Here is a 24,673-nt window from a genome sequence, read left to right as displayed (position 1 = left end):
TGTGATGTACTTTTTCATGTACCGATAATTTGAAATCACAACAGAGCCGAGCCCTAAACATATTGTGTTGCTTTTTTCAGTTTTAAGATTATGAGCATTAATTCAAAATTCATTATGAAATAAATAATTTGGACAAAACTAAAGCAACTCTACAGTAAAAAAAAAACAGATGAGCTCTCAAATTATAGTTTGTTTTTATCGCTATAATTACCACGCTTTGGTTTCTACACCTATTTCAATTCGTATAGATCTTTTTAAATTGATTTTATTGTAATAACATGTGTCTGCTTTTCAATTCAGACTTACTGCCAAAAATATATGGCTAGAAACAAATACAGTACTCCCACAAAACAACTAATTGCCAGTGATTGTGAAAATAATTTATCACAGAAAATGATTTCGGAAAATGTTCCATGAACATAAGTTGGTTGTATGCAACTATATCAGCAGTGACAGTTCAGCACGGAGGAAGGCTGCAAAAGCACATCAGTTCGTACTGACCATGAAATTGTTATTAAGTAAAAATATACTGATTTAAAAGTCAGACGGTTATCGTTGTATATAACATAAAGAACTGAGCATTGACGAGTTATTGTAGCAAGTATACATGCCCGGAAACTACTAATAGTGTTCGTTTATTTCTGAAAAGAATCGGAAAGCCAGAAGGGTCAATAATGGGATTGGGTTGTTTTTCTTTTTATGGAGTTCGAGATGTTTACGATGTGTTGGAAAACGCTATGGTTCCCTTCCTTTGCTGAAGAAAATATAGCGTTTGGGTGTTCCATCATGACAATAACCTCCAAACATACACCAAAACATGTCAAAAAGTGGTTGCAGGAGTCCAAAATCAGGGATTTATAATTGATCAATTTAGTTCTCCATGGAATATTTTTTAACTTCAAAATAAATTTTGCGTTTATATATATTTTTTTTTAATGAATAAATTATCTATTTATTTCTGAAAAAAAATATTTTTGAAACAAATCAAACTCAAGCCCATAAATATCTCAATATAAGAAAAAAATTGTCTTAAACCACTATCAAAATAAACGAGCAATTGTTTAATCGATTTCTAAGGTAAGCATCCAATTTATCCAAATTTAAGTCTCTTCGGCAGGATATATGGAATATTTTAAAAGTTATCGCCTGAAGAATTGGTGGCCTGCAAAATTCAAATTATATTCAAATTTGATGCATACATTTAATATTGCAAATCAAATTTGATTTGTCTTATGTGGCTCTATCCGAAGACAAGGTTATGCCTCTTACCAAATCATTTTAGTAGTTGCGCAGCGGTAAAATTTAGTTTACACATATACACAAAGAACCATTATGAATTTTGAATCTTTATGCCGTTTTTGAATTCATCAGAATTTGAAACCTGGATCTTGTATAATATAACCGAATATATACTATCGAGACAAACGGACGGATATGACACTTTTGGGACTTTAGTCATTATTGTGACTCATTGTTTATCAATTTCAACGAATGCAACAAATATGTAGTTGTTTATCAATGAAAACTTGTTATATGACCGTAACATTCTCCTCGTTCATAAATAAGAGATCAGAAAAAAATGCACAAACATTTTCAGTAAAATTTCTTCCTTCTGCAATCTACTATATAATTCTCCGTTTCAAAGAAATCCTGATACTCTGCTTATTTTTGCAGATTGGGCTGGATGTGGATGTTGCTGGTGCTGCTAGCATTTCACCGCATCTGTATAATAAATTGTTGGGATTCAATTTTTCTTCCTTGAAAAACGAAAAAAACTTTAAATGAATTTCATAAAAGAACTAATTTTAATTAAATTCCCAATATATGCACACAATAACAATAACAACAACAATAGCAGCACAACAACCAGCAGCAGCAGCAGAAAAACAACAACAACCAACAAAACAACAACAGTAGAAAACAAAAACTGAACCAAATACAGCAACAACGAAATAAGAACAAAGAGTTTTAAAACTTTATGAGAAAAAAAAACAATTTTTTAAATAGAAAAACTATTTAAATTAATCCACTAGATTACAATATTAAAACAATAACAAAACAAATTGAAACTCTCTCACACACACGCATACGTACTCGTATATACGACAAGTACACACATAATCCTCTGCTGCTAGTGGTGGTGGTAGTGGTTCAGATATTCTATCAAATCGCTTGTTTGTACAGCAGTGTTTGTCCTCACATTCACTCTCTCCAATTTCTTTGCAACAAATTTGAATATCATCAAACTTTTCGGAGGAAGGGTGGAATTTTGAAACTGTCTGTATGTAAATCACTAGTCCATATGCATGTGCATACATGCACACACACTCGTATGTGCACCAAAATTTACAACTGTGCAGCTTGTGTTCAAAATGCAACATCTCCGAATGTTCTAATTTTTATTTTTCAAAAAAAAAAAAAGCAAAACGAAATTGTGTCACATTATTTATTTTAAATTATGTCGCAGTGTGTAATTTGCACGTTGGTGTTCAATATCAATAATTATTAAATCCAAAATTTAGCACAATAGTACAGCCATTTTATGTGCTACAAATGGTGTTGTAAAAATAAAATCTGGTAAAACTTTTCGATGCAATTTACAGGGTGCCAAAAAAATTAATGAACTTGATTTTCGTTTCAGACTATATGGGGTCAATTTAGACATGTCCATTTGCCTCGTTGGTGGGTGCACACATTGTCTCTAAGAGGGAGTAACCAATTTGATGCAAACTGTAGTTCTTCCCAACGTAATTTAATTTTGAAGTACCACACAAAGGGATCAAATGCTGCTGAATGAGAAATTTATTTGCAGAAATTGTAAATAAATTCTGTCCAATTATACCAAAAATTACAACATTAAGGATACTTAGGGACCATATAAAACGATGAAGCTTCTTCTTCTATATATATATATAATTTGACAAGGATATAACACTTGACCATGACAATACTGTATACTCAGCATATCTGACTATAACCATTAAATACATTTATATGAGATCTGTACAAAAAATTGAAGTATCAATTCGACACTCTGATACCACCTCAAAATCTTCTATATAATCGTTCAAAACATAGTACGTAGTTCCCCGTGTGAATTTTCTCCTCAACTTTGCACCTTTTTTAGTTATTTTGAGTTGTGACAGCCTTTTCACATAATAATAATAAATGGACGATGTACAATTTCTTCACAACATTGTATATAAACAACATATGTACAACAACAAAAGAAATTGCTCACAACAGAACAGCAAACAACAGCCAGAGAAAGTACGACCAAACAATCAACCAACCAACCGACCGACAAACGTGTACTCACATCGAACAACAACATTGTTGTGTTCACCACCTACACACACCCACACACTCGCACACATTCATTCGGAGATAATTTTATAAATTGTGCTGATGTCAGTTAAGGTGTATGCGTTTTCCTTGAAAATTCAAATGCACACACACACATCCATACATTCACACAGACTCACTCACCCACAAACAAACACCCAGCTAACATTTTTTGAAAATTTTAATCATATTCGAGTCTTTTTTAATACTGCTGGAAGATTAAAATGCTCGAATATGCGCGCTTTTTCTGATCGTATTTGACTCAGTCGTCGGGAGAAAAGTGCGACCCGGCGCGAGTCCTCTGTATCAATCACATATGAGTCTTCCTCGGCATTAGATTCGAGTAATTTTTAACTTTTTTCTAATAATTTTAAGGGTCTTTTTCGAATCATTTTTTAAACACTTTTTCCCCATTTTTAATTAATTTGTGACCCTATTTCGAGTCTTTTTTGATTAATTTTAAAATCTATAACTAGTCCTAATTGTGTCATTTATGAGTCTTTTTGTAGTCGTATATAACTCATGCATATATTCATTCAGGAGTCCTTTTTGATCCATTTATGCTTAAAATTCGAGCCGTTTATTAGTCATATATGAGAGTTTACGATTTTACAAATCACGTACGTGATTTGTAAATATTCGGGTGTCCGTAAAAAGGTAAAATAAAAAGAAATATATTATGTTTTGATTTTAATGTTTATTTATTACAAACATTAAAAAAAATTACATTTATTCATTTTATATTAATAATTAAAAATTAATTAATTTTGTGTAACTAAATAAGTAAAAAAATTAGTATAATTAATATATTTTATAATAGTTATTAAATATATCAAATATATTGTTAATAATACATATAAAAATAATTTACCCAGTCTGCATGTAGAAAATTGTGTTGATGAATACTGTTCACTTCTTTATCGTTACCGATGACAAATATCTGAAAGGAAATATATATGTTCCGCCTTAATAAAAACCTTATATGTTTGAAAAATGAACTTACTTTTGATTGCCGTTGCTATAAATAATTGTTTGCGCTAGCCTTTGATCAGGTTCCCTTCAGCTGTCTTGCGTAGCTAAGCCATCTGTGAACACCTTCCGAACTGCAGCTCCAAGAAATTGAGCACGCCATCGTTTCTTGCAATAAAATCTTTCTGAAAATAAATTATAATGAATTTCGTTAGTTTAATTAATTTAGTTGATTAATTATCAAATCACATTAACTCACCTTTTAATACTTTTGTTACACTTCACTAAAAATTGATATTAACACCTCCACTTAACATTTATAAATGAGCAAAAATGAAAATTTTCTCCAGTAAATGCAAAAAATGTCTTGTTTTACTTGGAAGAAAACAAAACAAACATTTTTTAATCACCCATCTGTGCAAAATGTGATCAGAGAATACACAATTCTAATCACTTTTCAAACATCTGCATACTCTTTTTTTGATTAAGCATTTTTCAATCTCCAGATGATCAAAATATGATGACAAATAACGGAACAAACAGTCATATTTTACACACATTGATGATTGTTTTGCGACTGCTATAAATTTTTTTGTTGTAATTAAAATAAAACTATTTTTAATCATAAGAAGGAGTCATTTTAGAGTCCCTTTTTGGTCGTCCAAGTGAGTCAATCAGTTTTTAATCACCAAAGGACTCTTTAAAGACTCCCTACGGTGATTTTTTCAAAAACGATCTTCCAAATGCTAGCTGGGCAGAAACGTTAAACTTTTGTTAAACGTATGAGTGGCAGTATTAAAAGTGCATGACTATGCGACCACCATTACCAACTGGTGTGGATGAATGTACAACAGCAACAACAACAACAAAAATGGTTTTACCACACATTACACATTTTTAAACACAATGATATAACGAATAACATTTGCTCTTCATGCAAGTAGTAATTGATAAAAGTATTTCAAAGTAATGGTCGATAACTTTGGGTCCTCTTTCTCTCCCATCATAAAATTCACAGTGTTGCGAAAATAACAACAATTTGTTGTTATGTCTGGTAGGTATTTTTGTATTGATGGAATGCGAAGTGCTGATGCAAATCTGAATTGGTCTATTTTATAATTATACAACTATTTCTACCAGAAATATTCGTTAAAAAAATCACATATGGGTAATTTTTTACTCACATATTTTGTCCAGAGAGAAGTAAAGCAGATGTTTATATATAAAAAAACAAATTTCAAAAGTGTCTATGACATATCGCTGCTAAGTTTAGACCCCGCAGGATTCTCCATTTGTTTTGGAAAAGTTAATAAGAAATGCACAGTTTGAATCAAATCGTAGATTCCATTCGTAAAATATTTGATTTTTTTAAATTTTCTAGGTAAAAATTTTACGATGTGTCGTTTAGATGAAATCTGATATTCCGTTAGCTTCACACGATATTTACAAATTTTTCAACATGGAATATTCTGCACCCAATTGAAGTCTGTACACGCTAACCAAGTCCAGGATATTTTGGAGTTATTGAATTATTGATTTTAATTTTTGTATCTGTACTTCAAGTTTGGGGGGGGGGGGGGGGGGGGGGTGGTTTTTTTTTGTCCGTTTGCAGTTCCGAAGTAATATCTTTTTTTTGTAGAAATTTAAAAATTTAGTTTTTAATTTCAATTCAATTTAAATGAAATATTCATAGAAAACGTTTTTACATATAAACTATTTTTTACACGAAGCCTTAAGACTGAAATGTTTGTCCGGCTGGTAAATGCCTTTTCCGAAAGGAGTTGCAGATTTAATCCAAATACATTGTAATATTTCTTCCAAACCTAAATCATATCCCAAGATGGAGAATATCAGACCACACCATCTAGTACCTTCCTTATAAACGTTAAATTTTTGTCTGAAAAATACATTTATAATATCCCGCGAAAGGATTCTTCGTGGTTCGATCGAAACTTTACATAACCTAATGTTATTACTAAAACTATATCATGTTCGAATGTGTTAATTATATCTTTGTCAAACTTTCTTTGAATCTGAAAATAAGTTTCATAGGTATTCTCCCTGGGTGGCGTTGGGGAGATGATAGATACCAAGCAACGGCTCGGATTGGCTTTAACATGGCGAAGTCCAGGCTTATCTTGGTCCCTCTTTCATCTCAATTGTGGACACTGACCTCCCCGCGGTGCCACCTGGGGAGCTATTCTCATCACCCGATGAAACAGTGAGCTTATATGTGGGTTGAGGCGTCGGGTTAGTTGCCCACTCTCGGAAAAACCAATCTACTATGAAAAAGCAAAGAAAAAGAAAACCAAACCCCCTTAATGTTGACGACCCCCGAAACGTATAAAGGATCACGATCTGCGAATCTGCACTTAGAATGTGCGCACGTTGTACAGAACAGGCGCAGTATTCGCTTTGGCGGATATACTCAAGAAGTACAAAGCCGATATTATTGCCTTACAGGAAATGCGATGGAAAGGGACAGGCGTAAGTGAATCAGACGATTACGCCCTGTATTATAGCTGCCATGAAACGAGACATGAATTTGGCTGCGGATTTATGGTTAACAGGAGAATCAAAGACCTTGTCTCCAGATTCACTCCAGTAGATGAGCGAATTGCTATAATCCGTATAAAAGCGAAGTTCTTTTACATCAGTCTAATTTGCGTCCATGCTCCGACCGAAGATAAAGATGAACAGACTAAAGACATATTTTACGAGCGCCTAGAAAAAGCATATGACCGTTGCCCTGACCAAGACATTAAAATTCTGCTGGGAGATTTTAATGCAAAAATCGGAAGGGAAAATATCTTTGGCCCCACCGTCGGAAAATTGAGCCTTCATGAAGAAACATCCGACAACGGCATGAGGTTGATTGACTTAGCGGCAGCAAAAAACATGGTAGTTAGAAGCACCAGATTCAAGCATCTCGATATACACAAGGCCACCTGGATCTCTCCTGATCAAGTAACGAGAAGGCATTCATCCAGTGTTTTAGACGTCCGATCGATCCGAGGAGCGAACATCGATTCGGACCATTACCTTGTGGCAGCCAAGGTACGCACCTGTCTTAATGTTGCAGCAAAGGTGCGATCTAATACAACACGGAAACTCGACGTCGAAAAACTGCAAACACAACAGGTAGCCGAGGCCTACTCCGCTCAACTTACCCATCTGCTTGAAGAAAGCACTTCTTGTCCCGATAACAGTATAGAAGCACAATGACAAAGAATTGCCCACTCCCTATAAACTGCAGCAAAAGGAACAATTGGGTACCAAAACCAACAACACAAAACCCATGGTACGATCAGGAGTGTCGTAATGCTGCTGATGAGAAAAACGCAGCGTATAGGGCAACCCTGCAGACAGTAGCAATACGTAACGTGATGGAGAATTATCGGGAGAAAAGGAGAGAGGAGAAACGTGTTTTCAGAAAAAAGAAGAAAGAACAAGAAAAACGTGAGCGTGAGCAAATCGAGATGTACAGGAGTCAGAATGAAGTCCGGAAATTTTACCAACGAGTAAAACACCAAACCGAAGGCTGTGGTGCAGGCACATCCTCCTGTAGAGACGAAGAAGGGAACCTGGTGACAGATACAGACAGCGTGTTGAGGATCAGGAAGGAGCATTTCGAAAAGCTTCTAGTATCAAATAGTGGCGATAAAGAAGATACCCCAGAACCAATAAGAGATGATGGTATAGAGTGTATACCGCCATGAACAACAAAGCAGCAGGAGCCGATGGGTGAGCAGCCGAACTATTCAAGTCTGGTGGCCAGATGCTGGTCAGGAGCATGCAGCAGCTGATTAGCACAATTTGGCTAGATGAATGCATGCCCAGTGATTGGAACCTCAGCATCCTGTGTCCCGCGCACAAAAAAGGAGACAAGACGATATGTGCCAACTATAGAGGAATAAGTCTCCTTCCCATCGCATATAAAGTGCTATCCAATGTGCTGTGTGAACGATTGAAGCCAATGGTCAATGACATAATCGGACCACACCAATGCGGCTTCAGACCTGGCAAATCCACCATTGACCATATTTTCACTCTGCGCCAAATCCTGGATAAGACCCACGAAAAACACATCGACACATACCACCTATTTGTCGACTATAAAGCCGCATTCGACAGCCCTATCCGTTCAGAGGTGTTTAAAGCCATGTCTGCGTTCGGCATTCCTACAAAATTAATACGGCTATGCAGGATAACTTTAAGTGGCACAAGGTCAGCAGTTAAAGTAGGAAAGGACCTATCGGAGCCCTTCAATACCGAACGAGAATTCAGACAAGGTGACAGTTTGTCGTGTGATCTTTTTAACATCCTACTGGAAAAGGTCCTACGAGACGCAAAGGTGAACAGAAATGGCACTCTGTACACCAAACAACACATGTTACTCGCCTACGCCGATGACATTGATATAATGGGCCGAACATTGCGACTGGTAACAGCCACCTTTGAACAAATTGAAAAGGAGTCTGCCAAAGTGGGTCTGGCAGTAAACGGCGAGAAGACCAAACTGATGGTATCAACGCGCAAGACGTCCAGTAGACTCGGACCTACTGTGGAACTTGAGAACTACAGCTTCGAGGTAGTTAAAGACTTTATATACCTTGGTACCGCCATAAATAAACAAATGACATCAGTTTTGAAATTCGGACAAGCCGTTTAGAAACAAGGCCACCTCCCGCCATACCAAACTCACACTTTACAAGACGCTGATACTACCCGTGTTATTATATGGATCAGAAGCATGGTACTTGCGCAAGCAGATGAGGCAGCTCTTGGGGTGTTTGAGAGAAAAATTCTTCGAAAGATCTGCGTCGACGGTGAATGTCGGCGTCGAATGAACCACGAGCTTTACAATTTATACGCGGCCATCGACATAGTCGTATTGAGCTGCAGCGACTACGTGCGGATGAATGAAAATGCCCCAGCTCAAAACGCATATAAAAATGAGCCCACTGATGGTTCCCATAGAAGGGGAAGGCCACGAATTAGATGGAAAGACCAAGTAGAAAACAACATATTGGAACGTGGTCTTCCAAATTGATGGATTTGCGCACAAGACCGACGCGCTTGGAAATATTTTTTAAGCTCTGCTTATGGAACAACCGTTCTGTAACAAGCCAGCTAAGTAAAGTAAGATATTCTCCCTGCTGTAGTATGCCCTCATAAAGGGTTAAAATTTTTCAACATGTTCAAATCTAAAACGAAGCGTATTGAGTATCCGATTTGACCAGAACTTGGCTCAATGTAATATTTCTTTACCAAATCTAGAACATATTCGAATGTAGTTATCAAATATGAAATGAGTCAAATTGGCTCAATCCGTATCGCTTAATTTCAAAAACTAATATTTCACCGTACAGCCAGATCGGTTCGAATTTTAACTTTACGATTTTTTGCTTGCGATATTGGACACAATAGACATTTTATATGAAAAACGACAATGCGGGGATCCTCAGTTTGCTTATCGAGTTGGAAAAAATCATAAAATTATGGAAATTGAATACAATGCAGTCGCTCCAGCTACCGGACTAATGATTGCAATGTAATTAAAAAAATATAGTTTTTTTTTTAATTACAGCCTTTATTTTTATCATACTCGTTTACAATGTAACATTGTTCTTCAGAAAATACCTCCATCTTCAAAACACTGTCAAATCTTTCTTCGGCCACACACACACACACACACACACAAAACAGAATCGAATTAGAAGTGTAGAAACACGGAAATAGTTTAAAATAAGTTTAAATTAAAGTTGTTAACAAAAATGTTTATAATAAACTTTTTCGAATTTTACGGATAAAAACTGTAGAAAAGTTATGAAAGGATGGTGTGTAAGTGTACGTGTGAGTTTGTGTGTATGATTGTTTGTAAAGGAAAAAAACGTGAGCACGCACTCTACATTTCTTAAGCTTTGTACATACATGCACATGAAAATATTTACAACACAACATGTATGTATGTATCTGAACACATACACACAGACATAATATTGCATGTAATTTTAAGATATTTACACGCAGACACACACACACTCGCACATACATTTAAACAGACCAACAGACAAATACATGGTATATAAATCGGATAAAGATACAGCCAACCAACCAACCATTCAGGCAGGCATGCATGGAGCCGAGAGCAGCAGCCGCACTGCTGTTGGTTGCATGTGCAGCTAGCTTGTAAATTGTGGCAGCAACAACAATTGAATCTGCCAAATAAAAAATATACAAATTTCAGCTCATAAAGTTCTTATCGCTGTTTGAACAAAAACTATTGGAATACCAAACAGTTGAGCGCATATCTGCAGCAGCATCAGAGATGTAAATTCAAAGGAAATTGGAACTGTGTCTGCATCCAGATTCAAGGAAATTTCCCTCGAGTTGGTGCTTCTACCAATACGGATATCAACGAATTCCCTGCAATGCAAATAACTGAAGCTCTACAATGTCGTCGGTTTTCGTTCTTTTTTCTTTACGGCAACAAAAACCCTTTTCAAAATATTGCAACACTAGAAAATTTAAATAAAACCCAAGTTTCCGACATCAGTCGTTTTGCTTGACGTTAAATAAGAAAATATGAATATTTTAATATGCTGTTATATAATCACACACACACACACCATACTCTCTCACAAACACATACACATATGTCATGTGTCTGTTCGTTTTCATTGTAATAAGTTTTTAACTTCATTAAATTTTTAAATAACAAGTCTTTTTGCTAATTACATAACAACTACAAGACAATTTCACATTCTCTGATTTCTAAGAAGAACAACGACAGTGAGATTTCCTTCAACATTTATTTAATATTTTATAAAAAAAATAAGAAAAATAAACATTTTTAATAGTAAACCTTGGGCGAAAGTTGGTAACAGTTGTTCAAGTAAAAAAAAACATTCAACTTGGAATTGGGGTGATATGTCTCCCCCTATCATATTAATCAAAACTTTGGGATTTAAAGAATCACGATGAACAACATTACAAATAAAATAGGATATGAACAAATTGTGTAGATGATTTTCGGAGAAATTAATAATTATTTCATAATTATTACTTACGCATAGACAACTTGATTAGTAAAAAATCATATATAAAAGTATAATACTGCCTATTAAAACCCACGTACAGCAAATTGTTTCTTTATTCGAGCGTTATAGCAAAACATTAAGGAAAAGACAAAAGTCGACGGTGCTGACTAAATGATATCTTACAGCACTTTGGATGTACACAAGAAGAGGTTTTCTAAGAATCTTTAAGTAACGCATTATAAATTATGTATGGGTGTAATATATATGGGCAATATTGCCAATTTTTTAAAATAGCTGAAGCCGAGGGGTGAACCCTTTATAACTCGGGAATTACTTAAGTATATGAAAAGAAGTGAATAGTTTTGGGTGAATTGATCTGTCGTTGCAAACTTTTCATGATATTGACCTCCACACATTATTTGGGTGGAAGCTGTGTCTACTTTAATGTAAAAAAGTGTATAAAAACAGGTTGAGGCGAACCCGTTTTTGTATGTTCTCTATTGATTTGTGACTAAGCTACTCATTTCACGGTCTTCGTGTGAAAGTAAAACTAAAAGCCAACAAAATGTATAATATTTCAAAATTTTAACTACATCTACCTTTAAATGATGCTGACATTTTGAAGCTCGATTTTGAGTGTTTTTTGAATTTTACTTCTAGCTTTAATACGCACTTAGGAATTTCTAATAATCGATTACAAAATTATTGTACTCGCGAATCTGAGTAATTTGATATATATTTTGTGTATGATATATATTATGTGTATGTAGAACGGCGGGAACTGGCCTTCCAAAAACACGAAATTTGGCCAAAAATGTTTTTGAAAATATCGCGGATTTAGCTGCATTTTCTGTGGATCATTTCCGCTTCAATAAATGACCTGATACGGATTTTGATCTTTGTCGAAAACAGAACATTAAAAACTTCAGCCGAAAGAGAGATGTACCCAATTTATCTCATTATAAACCCAGATTTTTGACTCTCACAAACAATCTTTGACATGTTTGAGGTTATTGTCATGCAGAAACACCGAAAACACCGGACATGTAGGTCTGCTACGATAGTTCGCCACGTTCTGTTCTGAGGTTATATCCAACGATAACCGCCTCACAAATTTCGTTGAACTCTTAAATGGGTATATATATTTACTGCTATGACAACGGCAACAGTAAAACTGATGTATTAATTTTCTGTGATAAATTATTTTCACAAGTGGCATTTAATAACCTTGCAATTTTAGTTGCTTTATTTTTGGCCACCAATGTATATGGGAGCTATATCCAAATCTGAACCGATTTCAACACAACTCTACACACGTTCTTTTATAGTAATATCAGTACGTGGTGCAAAATTTTGTGCCAATCGGCTTACCATTCGGTCTTTGGTGCACCAAATAAATGAGCAGTGTTCATCCAATTCGGATCATAAATGTGATCTGTACTTTGTTTACAATTTAACATGGACAGACGGACGGACGGACGGATATGCATACATCGACTCAGAAAGTGATTCTGTGCATTTTGCAAACATATGCACAAAGACACAATACCCTACCTACCACAGTGTGGTAAAGGGTATAGAAAGAAAAATGTCGGACGGTGCCGACGACTATATGATATTTTACACCACTTTGGATATATACAAGAGGTTTTTCGAGATGCTCTGGTCCTAATTGTGGTCTGTAGAGAGACTAAAAATAATCAATTATGATCATCTGGATCCGGTTCCAAAACAAAAAATGCATCGCTTCTTGTACTTTTTATAGGTTTCCCAAAGACGTGAAATCGATATTCGTACGCTTTCGGATCGCTATATTTTTGATTTTCAGATAATGAAACCGATTTTTGTACCAGTTTTAATCAACCGATTAAAGTTATAGGTATATCATGTAAAAGCTGAAAACTTTGCAAATCACATGGAATCATCGAAAATAAAAACATACGAATATCATATGAGCGACATTCTTGTAGAATTTGGAAGTGAAAAAATCTTGTCTTGTGGTTAAAAAAAATAAGGACGACAACGATGTACAAGGACTCCAAATCGAGGAAGGATATGTATTATAGATCCTCATTATAGATTCCTCATTCGATTTGACTGAGAAATGTCAATAAATAAATAATAAAGTATTAGCAAACAATTATATAAAAGCTTTTGTTCATGCACCTTGGAGTTACCAACAACAAAATCATCAATAACTTGCATTTGTCCTTCTGGATTCTGGGCATTTATCCCCATATCCCCATGGGGAATTTATCCCCATAAGGAATTTTCCACACCCCAGAACCCGTTACAGTGTTAAATAACAGTGTCACAGTGTTAAATAACTAATCAATAACTAAATAACTAATCAATTATTCAATTTTTAAGAACATAGTACAAAAATGTGTGTATTCGCAATTCCGCAACTAATAGCCGATTTTTCATTAAATTAATTTCAATTATCTTTTCGAGTAATTCGACTTACCTGAATATCCTGCATTGTTGATGGCGACACAACATGAACGAATATTTGCTCATCCAATGGAAGTTGTTTCAAAATCTTTATTTTGTACTGAATAGAGCCGTGGGCTTTTGTGTGTACAGACACTTTCAAATATGCGGGATCTGAGGGTTTGACCTGTAACAATAGAGAGCAGAGCCGAGAGGGTAAAGCAACAAATTCAAATATAAATATCACACAAAAAAAGATTATCAACAAATAGTTGTTTATTATAGTTATTTATTTATGAGTCTTCGTCATATGTCTTTGTCCGAACAAATTAAATATCTGCATTCTTTTATTCTTTAATAATTGCTACAAATGTTTTTTTCGGGTTTTTTCTTTCGTTTTTTGTTGGTTTGTTTGATTTGACCAAAACATATGAGTTTTGTGTAGATTACAGCAATAGCAACAACAACACGACAACACTTTATATAATGCAAATTTAAATATTTACTTTTGTCTAATGTTTACAATGGAGCATTTTTTGTTTGTGTGTGTGTTTGTTTTTTTTTTATTATTTTGTGTAAAGACAATACATGCTCTCCTTGCACTTTTTTGCGTTTATATAAAAACTAAATGCTAAACAAATACATAAACATACATGGTATACATACACATGTATATAAAAATGTATAATATTTGTAATGTAAACAAAATATATTGCATGGAAAATGTACACAGAACAAAATGATTTAATTTTTATTTTTAATTTGTATTTTATGTTCCCAGGCTTTGGGCTAGCACAAAAACGGTTACAGACAATTTGGAGTCGATTCAGAAACATTCGAACAGGAAGTAACTGATTTGGCCCAAACTTATTCATTATATTCCATTCAAACTTAGATCAAATGGGTTGATGAGGAAGATTGGACCACTATTTCTGGTGATCCGTGAAGTAAAACCAATATGTAATATAATGCGAACGTAGCACTATGTCGCGAGTTCATATAAACAGCGGCCAAAAATAGAAGGAGTTATCGTAAGTTAATGAAATTTGGTACATGTGCTTTTTATTGGCCTAAAGAGCAACTGACAAAAAATTGGATAGGTCGGACTAATATTTGGTATACCTCCCATATAATGGGTCTTGAGAATGTCACCCTTTTTGGCCTATAAAATCTTTAATATGCAAACAAATTCAAAGAAAATTGGCAATTTACATTTAATTAGGCCTATAAAGCAACTGATCAAAAACTGGGTAGACCGAGACCAAGATTTGATATACCTTCCATACAAAGGGTCTTGAAAATTTTACTATTTTGGGCTATAAAATCTTTATTATTCAACCAAATTCAATGAAAATTGGCAATTTACATTTACTTATGCCTATAAAGCAACGAACTAAAAACTGGGTAGACCGGGCCAAGATTTGATATACCTCCCATACAAAGGGTCTATTGTCTTCCCAAATGTACGATTTAGTATCGTCCACAGTATAATCCTGGGCCTTTACTTTATGGCTGTTTAAGATATTACAAGGTCGGATTGTAATATAAAATACTAAATAAAATCCTTATTTAACTCGGCTTTAACAAAAGTTCGGGCTGCTACTAATTATTTGTTGGCATGACTTGTTAGCATCTTGTGAAAGTCGCTCAAAAGGTATTGTACTGCACTTTGCATATCCCATGCCATGAACTGATATTTTTCTGTATGAACTTTTCACAAAGGTAATTCAAGTGCGACCTCTACATTTAGATTATAACATTATGTCTCAAATGATCTGATTAATAAGTATAATCTTCAAACTGACTGAAAATTTATTTAAAAGCTATATTTTAAAACCAATTCTCCCATATCTCCGCTTCGAATAACGTTTTTACCACTTAATTGCATATTTATGGAAAATATTGTATTATTAATATGTTCTGAGTCCATTTTCTCCTTCCTATTTGACCCTCAATAACTTATTTAATTGTATACATAACATAATATTCGCTTCTAACCATTTCGTGAATATGCCATATTTTTTCATAAGGTGGTCACCAAAAAAGTTAAATAACTCTTAGGACCGCAGGGCTCCGCAGCTAATTTTTTTTATTCCTTAAATAACACACTTCTCACCACTCAAAGAAAAAAAAAAAAACCTAACCTTTTTTAAACTTTTTTTCTGCTCCACTAATTTCCAAATTTGTTTTACAAATTTGATGAACTAAGTACTACAAGTGTGGACGACTGTATACACCATATGATATCTATATACATACAAACTAAAGCGAATCCTAGTTTTTACATATACAGCAACCAAAATAAACACTTTTATAATAACCGTTAATTTGAATATTCAAATATTTGAGCATCAGAAAAACACACTCATTTTTCGAAAATATGGTAAAAAAAATCAGTTTATAAATAATTATCAGATTTGAACCTTTGTAGAGACAAAACTACTCGACATATCGATGTAAAATTTCATATTTATTCTAATAGGAGTATTTTCTATCAATCCTCATCAAAAAATTTGTCCTCCGTGGTACTTGGTTTTGACCATTTATGGCCGCGGTTGTGACACTGTGCGTAGTATCCCATTTTAATGTAACTTCTTTATGGGCAACTTAAAATCATTTGATACGCAAAATCTCTAGTAGTCGGTTTTCACAATCCTCCCTAGATACAAATTTTTTATCATTAAAGAAATTTTCCAATGCAAAAAAAAAAAATGATAATCGCTTGGTGCCAAGTCCGATCTGTATGGCGGATAGATTAAAATTTCCCAACCAAGCTTCCCAAGTTTCTGGCGAGTCACTGTAGATGTGTGTGTGGCCTAGCGTTGTCCTGGTGGAACACGACACCTCTACTGTTGGACAATTCTGGCCGTTTCTGGTCAATTGTAAATGGTTTAAAAAGAAATCCATTATTTTTTCGGTAGTTGGGTGTACTGATAGATTTCTGGTAAAGTATCGATCAACCAATTTCAGATTTATGATCGTTGGAAGGGTGACAATTCGCAGTAAAAAAAAAATTATTTAGCTGTTTTTTGTTTAGTGCATTCAGCTGTGAGTTACAGGGTGTTACAAATGGAAGTGAACAAAGAGAAAATTCTTTAAATTTTACATTTTTCTTTAACAAAGGCGAAAATGCAAGCAAAGCGGCTAAAATTGTGAATGGTGTTTATGGTTTCGATACTGTAACAGCCAATTATGTGCAATTTTGATTTGTAGATTCCGTTCAGGAATTTTTGGCCGGTTGTCGAAAATGTCGATAAAATCGGAGAAATGATCGCAGTTGACCGTCCAGGAGACAAAAAACGATCATAAAACTGTTTTAAACCATTTACACAAAAAATATAAAGGATTTATTTTTCCCCAACATACTATTAACGCTTTTTATTTGAAAAAAAAAAAATTACGTTTTAGTCCTCAGAGAAAATGTAACTCTTTCAAAATCTAAAATGAGCTGATGAATTGCAAGCTACTCATTATATTTACTTCGATCACACACTTTTTCCTTCATCTCATTAGTTCACAAAAATTATGACTGTTCACAAAAATTATTCCTCTCAACTGAATTGTTGTGTAATGTTGATGTTGCCCAATACGTATTAAGAAACTTTTTCAAAGATAATCAATATAGCACGTCCTTATCATCAAATTATTTATTATTTCATAAAGCAGCTCTTTTTAACCCTTCGTCTATAAAACGGACTACCATAAACCGATTATAATAAAACTCATTCATTCCTTGTCTACTTTTTTGCAATTACAATCGATTGACAATTTTCTGGAACAAAATTGGGATTAGTTGCAAAAATGGCAGGGGTCACTAATTCCTAATCATGCCCTTAAGAAAAAATATAATAATCGATTTGTTGTACGCTTTAAAATTAAATATTCATTTCAATCGAACAAATCCATAAAATTTCAATTCCATTTCGACATACTTTCTTATGTTTTGTTGTGTTGCTACTCAAACTGACTGACCGACTGACAATTCCTGGTACTTCGCGCAGTGTCATAATCATTTTCATATTTGTGCTTAGAGTGAATATGAAAGTAAATTATTTTAATTGAAATCTGTTTAGAATTCCATTACATTCCTTGTTTTATTGCTATTGCTGTTGTCGTCGACGTCGTGGTCGTTTTTTGCTGTGTACACCAATGTCCGTCGGACTGTGTAAATATGTACACACCTTCAGGCAACTGTGTAAATATGTGAAACTGAATTAGACCTGATGGAGTTGAACTTCGAAAATATCTACAAAGGTATGAAGGTATGTAAACATTTACATGTATTTAATAAAATATTTTCGTTTTTTGTGACGATTTTATGTGTGGAGATTTTTATTGTTTATAAATACGCAGAAGGTGATGTGTGTAACAAAATAAATTGCAAGCATGCAGGGCTCGAAGCGAGAGAGGTGTGTATGTGCGTGTGTCTGTTAAATGCTAAACATTATTATTCATTCCAATATTTGGATACCAAATTTTATTTCATTCCCTTTTGGGCCTGATGTGCAATGAATATGTATGTGTGTATATTTCTAGGAGAAGTAATGCATTTTATCGACTTTTAGTATGGTAGAACACAAACGATAAAATAAAATAAATTTAACGCAATTTGGGAATGGCCAATTTACCATTAAAGCCACATTATTGAACAACTGATGATATTACCTATTTCCCTTCTTCGGGTGACCAATGTTGACAGAAGAATTATAAATTATAAAATTATAAAACCTTGGTATGACGATGATGAATTTTCACTGTTGCCAGAATGTGCTATTGAAGTGGTCAAAGGCCCTCATACAATGTTTATCGTTGTATATACCAACGCAACCAAAATGTCTCCCAATCCAAAGGACCCAAATTGTATATGAGAATTTGGATACTCTAAAATTTTGGAACTTTTTTGAAAAGACAAAATTGTCTGGTTCTGTCATTATTCGATATTGGGTTTTTTAAAAATTCGTACTAGAACTAAATATCGTACCATTTGTATTTGGCGAACTAATGGAGTTACAACTCTTAAATTTGGAATGGGGATTACAGATGCAGTGAAGGATAGCTGTAAAATGTACTAAATTTGGTACAATTCCGTAGTATGTGTACGGATAGAGCCATAAGCTTGAAATTCGGAATGCGAATCAAAGTTGAGAAGTAGGGTCGATATAAGAAGGAAATTACAAAATTGAGAACAATTGAGTTTGGAGGATCGAATGAAGCTGGAATCCTGAAATTTGAAATTAACATTGCCATCAGTAGTATTGAAATCTGTAGGTAGTTTTGGAACTTTGAACTTATGTGTGCGAATACAATAAGATTACGACTGCATTATGTATTCCAAATAGTACTAAATTTGGTACAACTTGAATCCTGAAATTTGGATTGGGATATGTAGAAGTTTTGGAAATTCGTACTAATGTGTACTAAATGGTACTAAATTTGGATTTGGGTGCGCCGATAAGGCTGGAATTTGAAATTGGAAAAATCTGGTTTCTATTGGATTATATGATATAGGTAGTAATGAAAATTTCTACTTATGTGTACTAAATGGTACTATAGTGCTGGAATCCTGAAGTTTGAAATTAAGATGGAGTGTAGGATAGGGGTATATAGGAAGATTTAGAAATTCGTACTAATATGTACAAAATGGTATCAAAGTTGCTACAATTTGGATTTGAGTGAATCGATCGGGCTGAAATCCTGAAATTGGGAAAATGATTGTTGAGGTGAGTACTTATGAACTAAATGTAGTACCACTTAGTAAAATTTGGATTTGTGTGAAATTTGATACTGATACTAACATTTTAATTATATTCGATATTGGAGAGCACGTTGACATTTGCAGTTTTCCGTGAAAACAACGTAATGTGCAGACATGTTTAAATATTTCCCACATTCGCTAACGAAGTAGCGTACACATGCAAGTAAAGGATAAATTGATAGCTTGTAGTTATATCGCAGTTAATGCGAATTTGTATCTGCGAATTAAATTCTCATTTATCAAGGTTCGACATTTGCTTCACTCTGAATAATACGAGCTAAGCTGAGCTATATAGACGATTATTTGTAAATTCAAAGTTTTATAGCGCTTGCTCTGTTGTTGTAGCTTTACACCCAGATGCAACTATAAATGCTGATTCCAAACCGCAAATGTTGAATCCCACAAGCCCACCATGTATTTCGTGATCACATTTGTAATTTTCAGCAACTGTATTGACCCACATTACTTTTGAAATAATTTTCGCTTTTTAATTATTCATACCAAACATATGCACAATTCTAGCTAAATTGCTATTAAATTAATCTCAATATATTAATTTTTTATCGATCAAAATAAAATGGAGTTTATTATGGACAAATGAATAAATAAATAATTAAAACATAAAATAATCTGCAATCGACAGAGACGACTTAGTTATAACCTATTCTAAAAAAGTGCGATTACAGATTTTACATTTCCCATTAATATGAAATCCGTCAACTGTGATTTTAACTTGTTTCCAGTCTGTGTCATAGGGCATCAATTTCTTCTTCTTCTTCTTCTATTTTTCATGAAAAACTCAATTTTCAATATTGAATAGAGGTTGATTTGCTAAAGTTTATAGAATTAAAAAAGTGAATTGATTCCACTTGTTGTTGTTGATGTTGTGGTTGTAATTTGGTTGTTATTGTTATTTTTGTGTGTTTCTCCTCGCCAGTGGCATAATCATATGGTGCAAATCCTTATTATTCAAATGGACAGAATGAAAAACAAATGAAACCGAGTGATAAAACACAAAAATCGACAGCCCCATAAAGAGAGCTGACCATTAAAATATTTCAGTGGTAATATAAGGACAAACAAGAAAAAACAAACACAAAAATAAAGCAATCCACAAAACTATCGACAATTGGCCAGCCAACACAGCTGCAAAGTAATTTCATTCAAATTGATTGAAACGGAAGTCAAATGGATGCCACCGCACAGCAATTATCGTTCGTCTGTGTGGCGGATGAATAACGGCAGCGGATTGATGTGGTAATATTAGCAAACATTTGTTTTATTCCATTCGTCCATACATGTATGTGTATATATGTGTGTGTGTGTGTTTTTTTTTATTTTTTTTTACTGGGAATTAAAAATTAAAGCGGTAAAAATGAAGTTTATGATTCAAAACCAAAATAACAAAAGTGTGCTTTTCCATTAGATAGGAAAAGCTTCCACCTCCTCTCTCTCTCTCACTATGTGTATATAAAAATGCAATGCAGATTGTATTAGATTTTTTACATTGTTAAAATGTCATTGAATAGTTTATGTTGGAAAACAAGAAAAAAAAACAGAAGATTACTGAAATGGTTTTATTTAATTACTTATCAAAGAATAAAAAACTATATTTTTCATTTGTTATTCATTTCACGGTCATTTTAGTGTATATGTGTTTTTTGTACGTTTGTTTGTTTCTTTTGTGCATGGAACTCAAAACAGAATACTGAAAACAATAAGCCAATTAAACGAATAAATAAGTGAAGTGAGTTAATACATTTATTTGATTCAATTTTTCAATTTAACCTGTTACATTTCAAATAAAACCATTCGTTCAGGTATTCAATTTAGAATGGGATGTTAGTATCGCAGAAAGAAATCGAATGATGAACTTTCAAACTATGTTTTATGTATAATGAAATACTCATGAATATCAATTAAAACTATTGCAGATATTAACACTCAATACTCAATCAATAAAATTTTCAATACTCAATCATGGAAAAATAATATCTTCAGTAGTGTTTGGCGGGTTATTTGGGATACCATTTGTATTTTGTTTTTGCAAAATAGTCAGGCTTAATCCCAGTTTGTTTTTATAAAACACAACTATTTATTAGTGGGGAATGTATGGCATTTTCCGCCGAGGGGTAAGGCAGGGAAGACTATTTTCGGATCTCGCCAATCAGTTCCCTTAGTTTTTTGTTGGGATATTCTCCCCAGCTTTTAGCTTTTCTTTACAAAAAACCTTTCAAACCTAAATGTCTCTTGTGACAATTCGAAGTTCTTACGTCACCAGCGATACGACCCCAATGAGAAGTTCGTTTCGTTGGCGCCTGACTTCGTGGTCAACAAGGCATTTACAGACAACTAGAATACATTTCCCACTGCTATGTGTCGTCACTTTGTGACGAATGCACATAGCGTTGTTGTTGGTATTGCTAGTTAAAGCAATAAGCCAAACAGTATGACCGTGCCTCGTCTACAACTTTAGTAGTGTTTGGCGGGTTATTTGGGATACCATTTGTATTTTGTTTTTGCAAAATAGTCAGGCTTAATCCCAGTTTGTTGTTTTTATAAAAAACAACTATTTATTAGTGGGGAATGTATGGCATTTTCCGCCGAGGGGTAAGGCAGGGAAGACTATAGTTTCGGATCTCGCCACTGATCCTCATCAGGTCATACTGTTTGGTTTATTGCTTTATATAGCAATACCAACAACAACGTTATGTGCATTCGTCACAAAGTGACGACACATAGCAGTGGGAAATGTATTGTAGTTGTCTGTAAATACCTTGTTGACCACGAAGTCAGGCGCCAACGAAACGAACTTCTCATTGGGGTCGTATCACTGGTAACGTAAGAACTTCGAATTGTCACAAGAGACATTTGGGTTTGAAAGGTTTTTTGTAAAGAAGCTATTATTAGCTTACGGGGAGAATATCCCAACAAAAAACTAAGGGAACTGATGAGGAACAGTGGCGAGATCCGAAACTATAGTCTTCCCTGCCTTACCCCTCGGCGGAAAATGCCATACATTCCCCACTAATAAATAGTTGTTTTTTATAAAAACAACAAACTGGGATTAAGCCTGACTATTTTGCAAAAACAAAAAGAAAAAAAATATTGTAATAATGTGGAGTACAATTTGCACTTGAAGGAATTGATTAGAGATCTTCTAACAAAGATTTCGGGTATTTTTAAAGTACCAAATTTCCAACCAAATTGGCAGCAAATTTCAATTCAAAGTTTTTTTTTCAACGAATTCTCTATTCTAATAACATCCTACACGATCTTAGCCAAAATCTGTTTCCCTTAATTAAATCGGGTTATTTCCATTATGTCGGAGAAAAAAAAGGGAATTCACAAACCCATTTAAAGACAATTATTTGATTGTCAGAAAAAGAACACATTCGACTGTGTACAAATGTTGCGTCCAACATTTTGCACCACGTTTAACATCATAAACCTCATATAAAGCGTAGAGAGTTTTCCGTTGCCCAATATTATATATTCGAACCCGTATCAACCCACAATCATCGAACTGTCAATTTTCCTTAAATCAAGATTGTGAGTCGGGTTGGGGAAAAAGAAATTCATTCATTAAATTTATGAACTATATGACTTTATTTAACATGCTTCGGAATGTCCGACTTGTGCCAAATATGTACCGTTTTATTGTGTGAAGTCCTCCTCTCTATTTGCAAAAAAAATCTAGTAATCGAATTTCACAATCCTCCCTAGCTACCAATTTTTTATCAATTAAAAAATTTTGCAATGCAAGTCCGGACTGTATGGCGGATGCATTAAAACCTCCCAACCAAGCTCCCGAAGTTTCTGGCGAGTCACTGTAGATGTGTGTGATAGATACTTTACGAGAATTCTATCAGTACAGCCGTCTTCAGAAAAAATAATGGATTTCTTTTTCCCCAAACTAATATCTCTATTATTGTAAATTTTACAGTATTTTTAAGTAAAAAAGAAAAATGGTCGAACTACACCCGGTTTTTGATCGTAGGTTTAAAGAAGTCTCACAGTTGTATAGGATGGTGTTCATCGCCATGCAAAATATTATTCAATTATTTTCGTTCTTAATTCGATAATTTTGCTACCCCCCAAAAGTATTTCAAATTATTTGTAATTTTCCTAAGGCATTATTTTAGCAAGTGCATACAAAATTAATATAAAAACATGTTTTCATTAGCCCATACCATCATCAACACTAGTCTAATCCAAATGCCACACGCAACAAAAACAAAATAACACTATTTACATTGTTGCAAAGTGACTCGATGACGGACTGACAGGCAGACAGACATACAAACATACATACATGGAAACGCAATTGAAGAGGATAATATTTATAATTCCAGTAACAGTTGTTTGTTCAAAATTGCAACAACAACAACAACAACAGCAGAAACATCACACAAAAAATGCTAACAACTATTCATTGACTTTTGACATGTTACCACCACCACAAGAACTATGAACAAAGTTCGCAGCATAATGACATGCCCTGCACCGTATTAACATTTAATTCATGTGTCTGTCCCACAGATTGGCATGGAATAAATGTTCAAGTGAATATGATATGGGCGATAAAATATAACATCCACTTTTCTATTATTCTGCGTTTTTTTTTTTCAAGCTTCAGCTTTCGTCTCCATGTAGCGTAAGTGGGTGCGGGTGTGTGTTTGACTGTATGCGGAGGATGCATTTTATCAACGAGAAGCTATGACAGATTTAATGCATTGGCTTACAGAAAATAATGGTAAACGTCCATCATGACAAACTGAACAGACAGACAGGCAGAGAGATACTCGTACATGAACACTCAGACAAACACATATACAAACACTACCACCACCAAACAGTCATCTAGCCATCAGCAACAGAGTGAGTAGCTGTTCAAATTTTGGAACTTTCAAAATGCACAAATATCCTAGGCACAGTGGGCCAATTTGGGCCAATCATTGCAGAAAATGGTGTTGCATTTATGCAGAGGTAGTTTGTCGATTAAAACCGATTAAATGTGTATAAGCTTTGTCCAGATATTATGTAAACCCTAGCAGGAACTAATTTATGAAGGCACTTATCTAATAACGATATGTTTAGCTTAGCTTTGAATTTTTCCGAATTCAAA

General features: G+C 34.2%; 1 protein-coding gene across 1 annotated transcript in view; it reads right to left on the bottom strand.

The window, feature by feature from the left end:
- Positions 1-24,673, bottom strand: part of LOC133337583 (nuclear pore membrane glycoprotein 210-like) — a gene marked incomplete at its 5' end in the record, with an annotated part of 115,892 nt that overhangs the window by 29,540 nt on the left and 61,679 nt on the right. Inside the window, one exon of the mRNA XM_061545798.1 lies at positions 13,825-13,977. Within this exon, the coding sequence (XP_061401782.1) occupies positions 13,825-13,977 (153 nt within the window). The remainder of the gene's footprint in view (positions 1-13,824; positions 13,978-24,673) is intronic.

The sequence above is a fragment of the Musca vetustissima genome, unplaced genomic scaffold, assembly GCF_032173495.1.
Source record: "Musca vetustissima isolate MV318-11 ecotype Yass unplaced genomic scaffold, APGP_CSIRO_Mvet_v1 utg2048, whole genome shotgun sequence".
Lineage (NCBI taxonomy): Eukaryota > Metazoa > Arthropoda > Insecta > Diptera > Muscidae > Musca > Musca vetustissima.
This window is presented reverse-complemented; position numbering and strand designations above follow the sequence as displayed.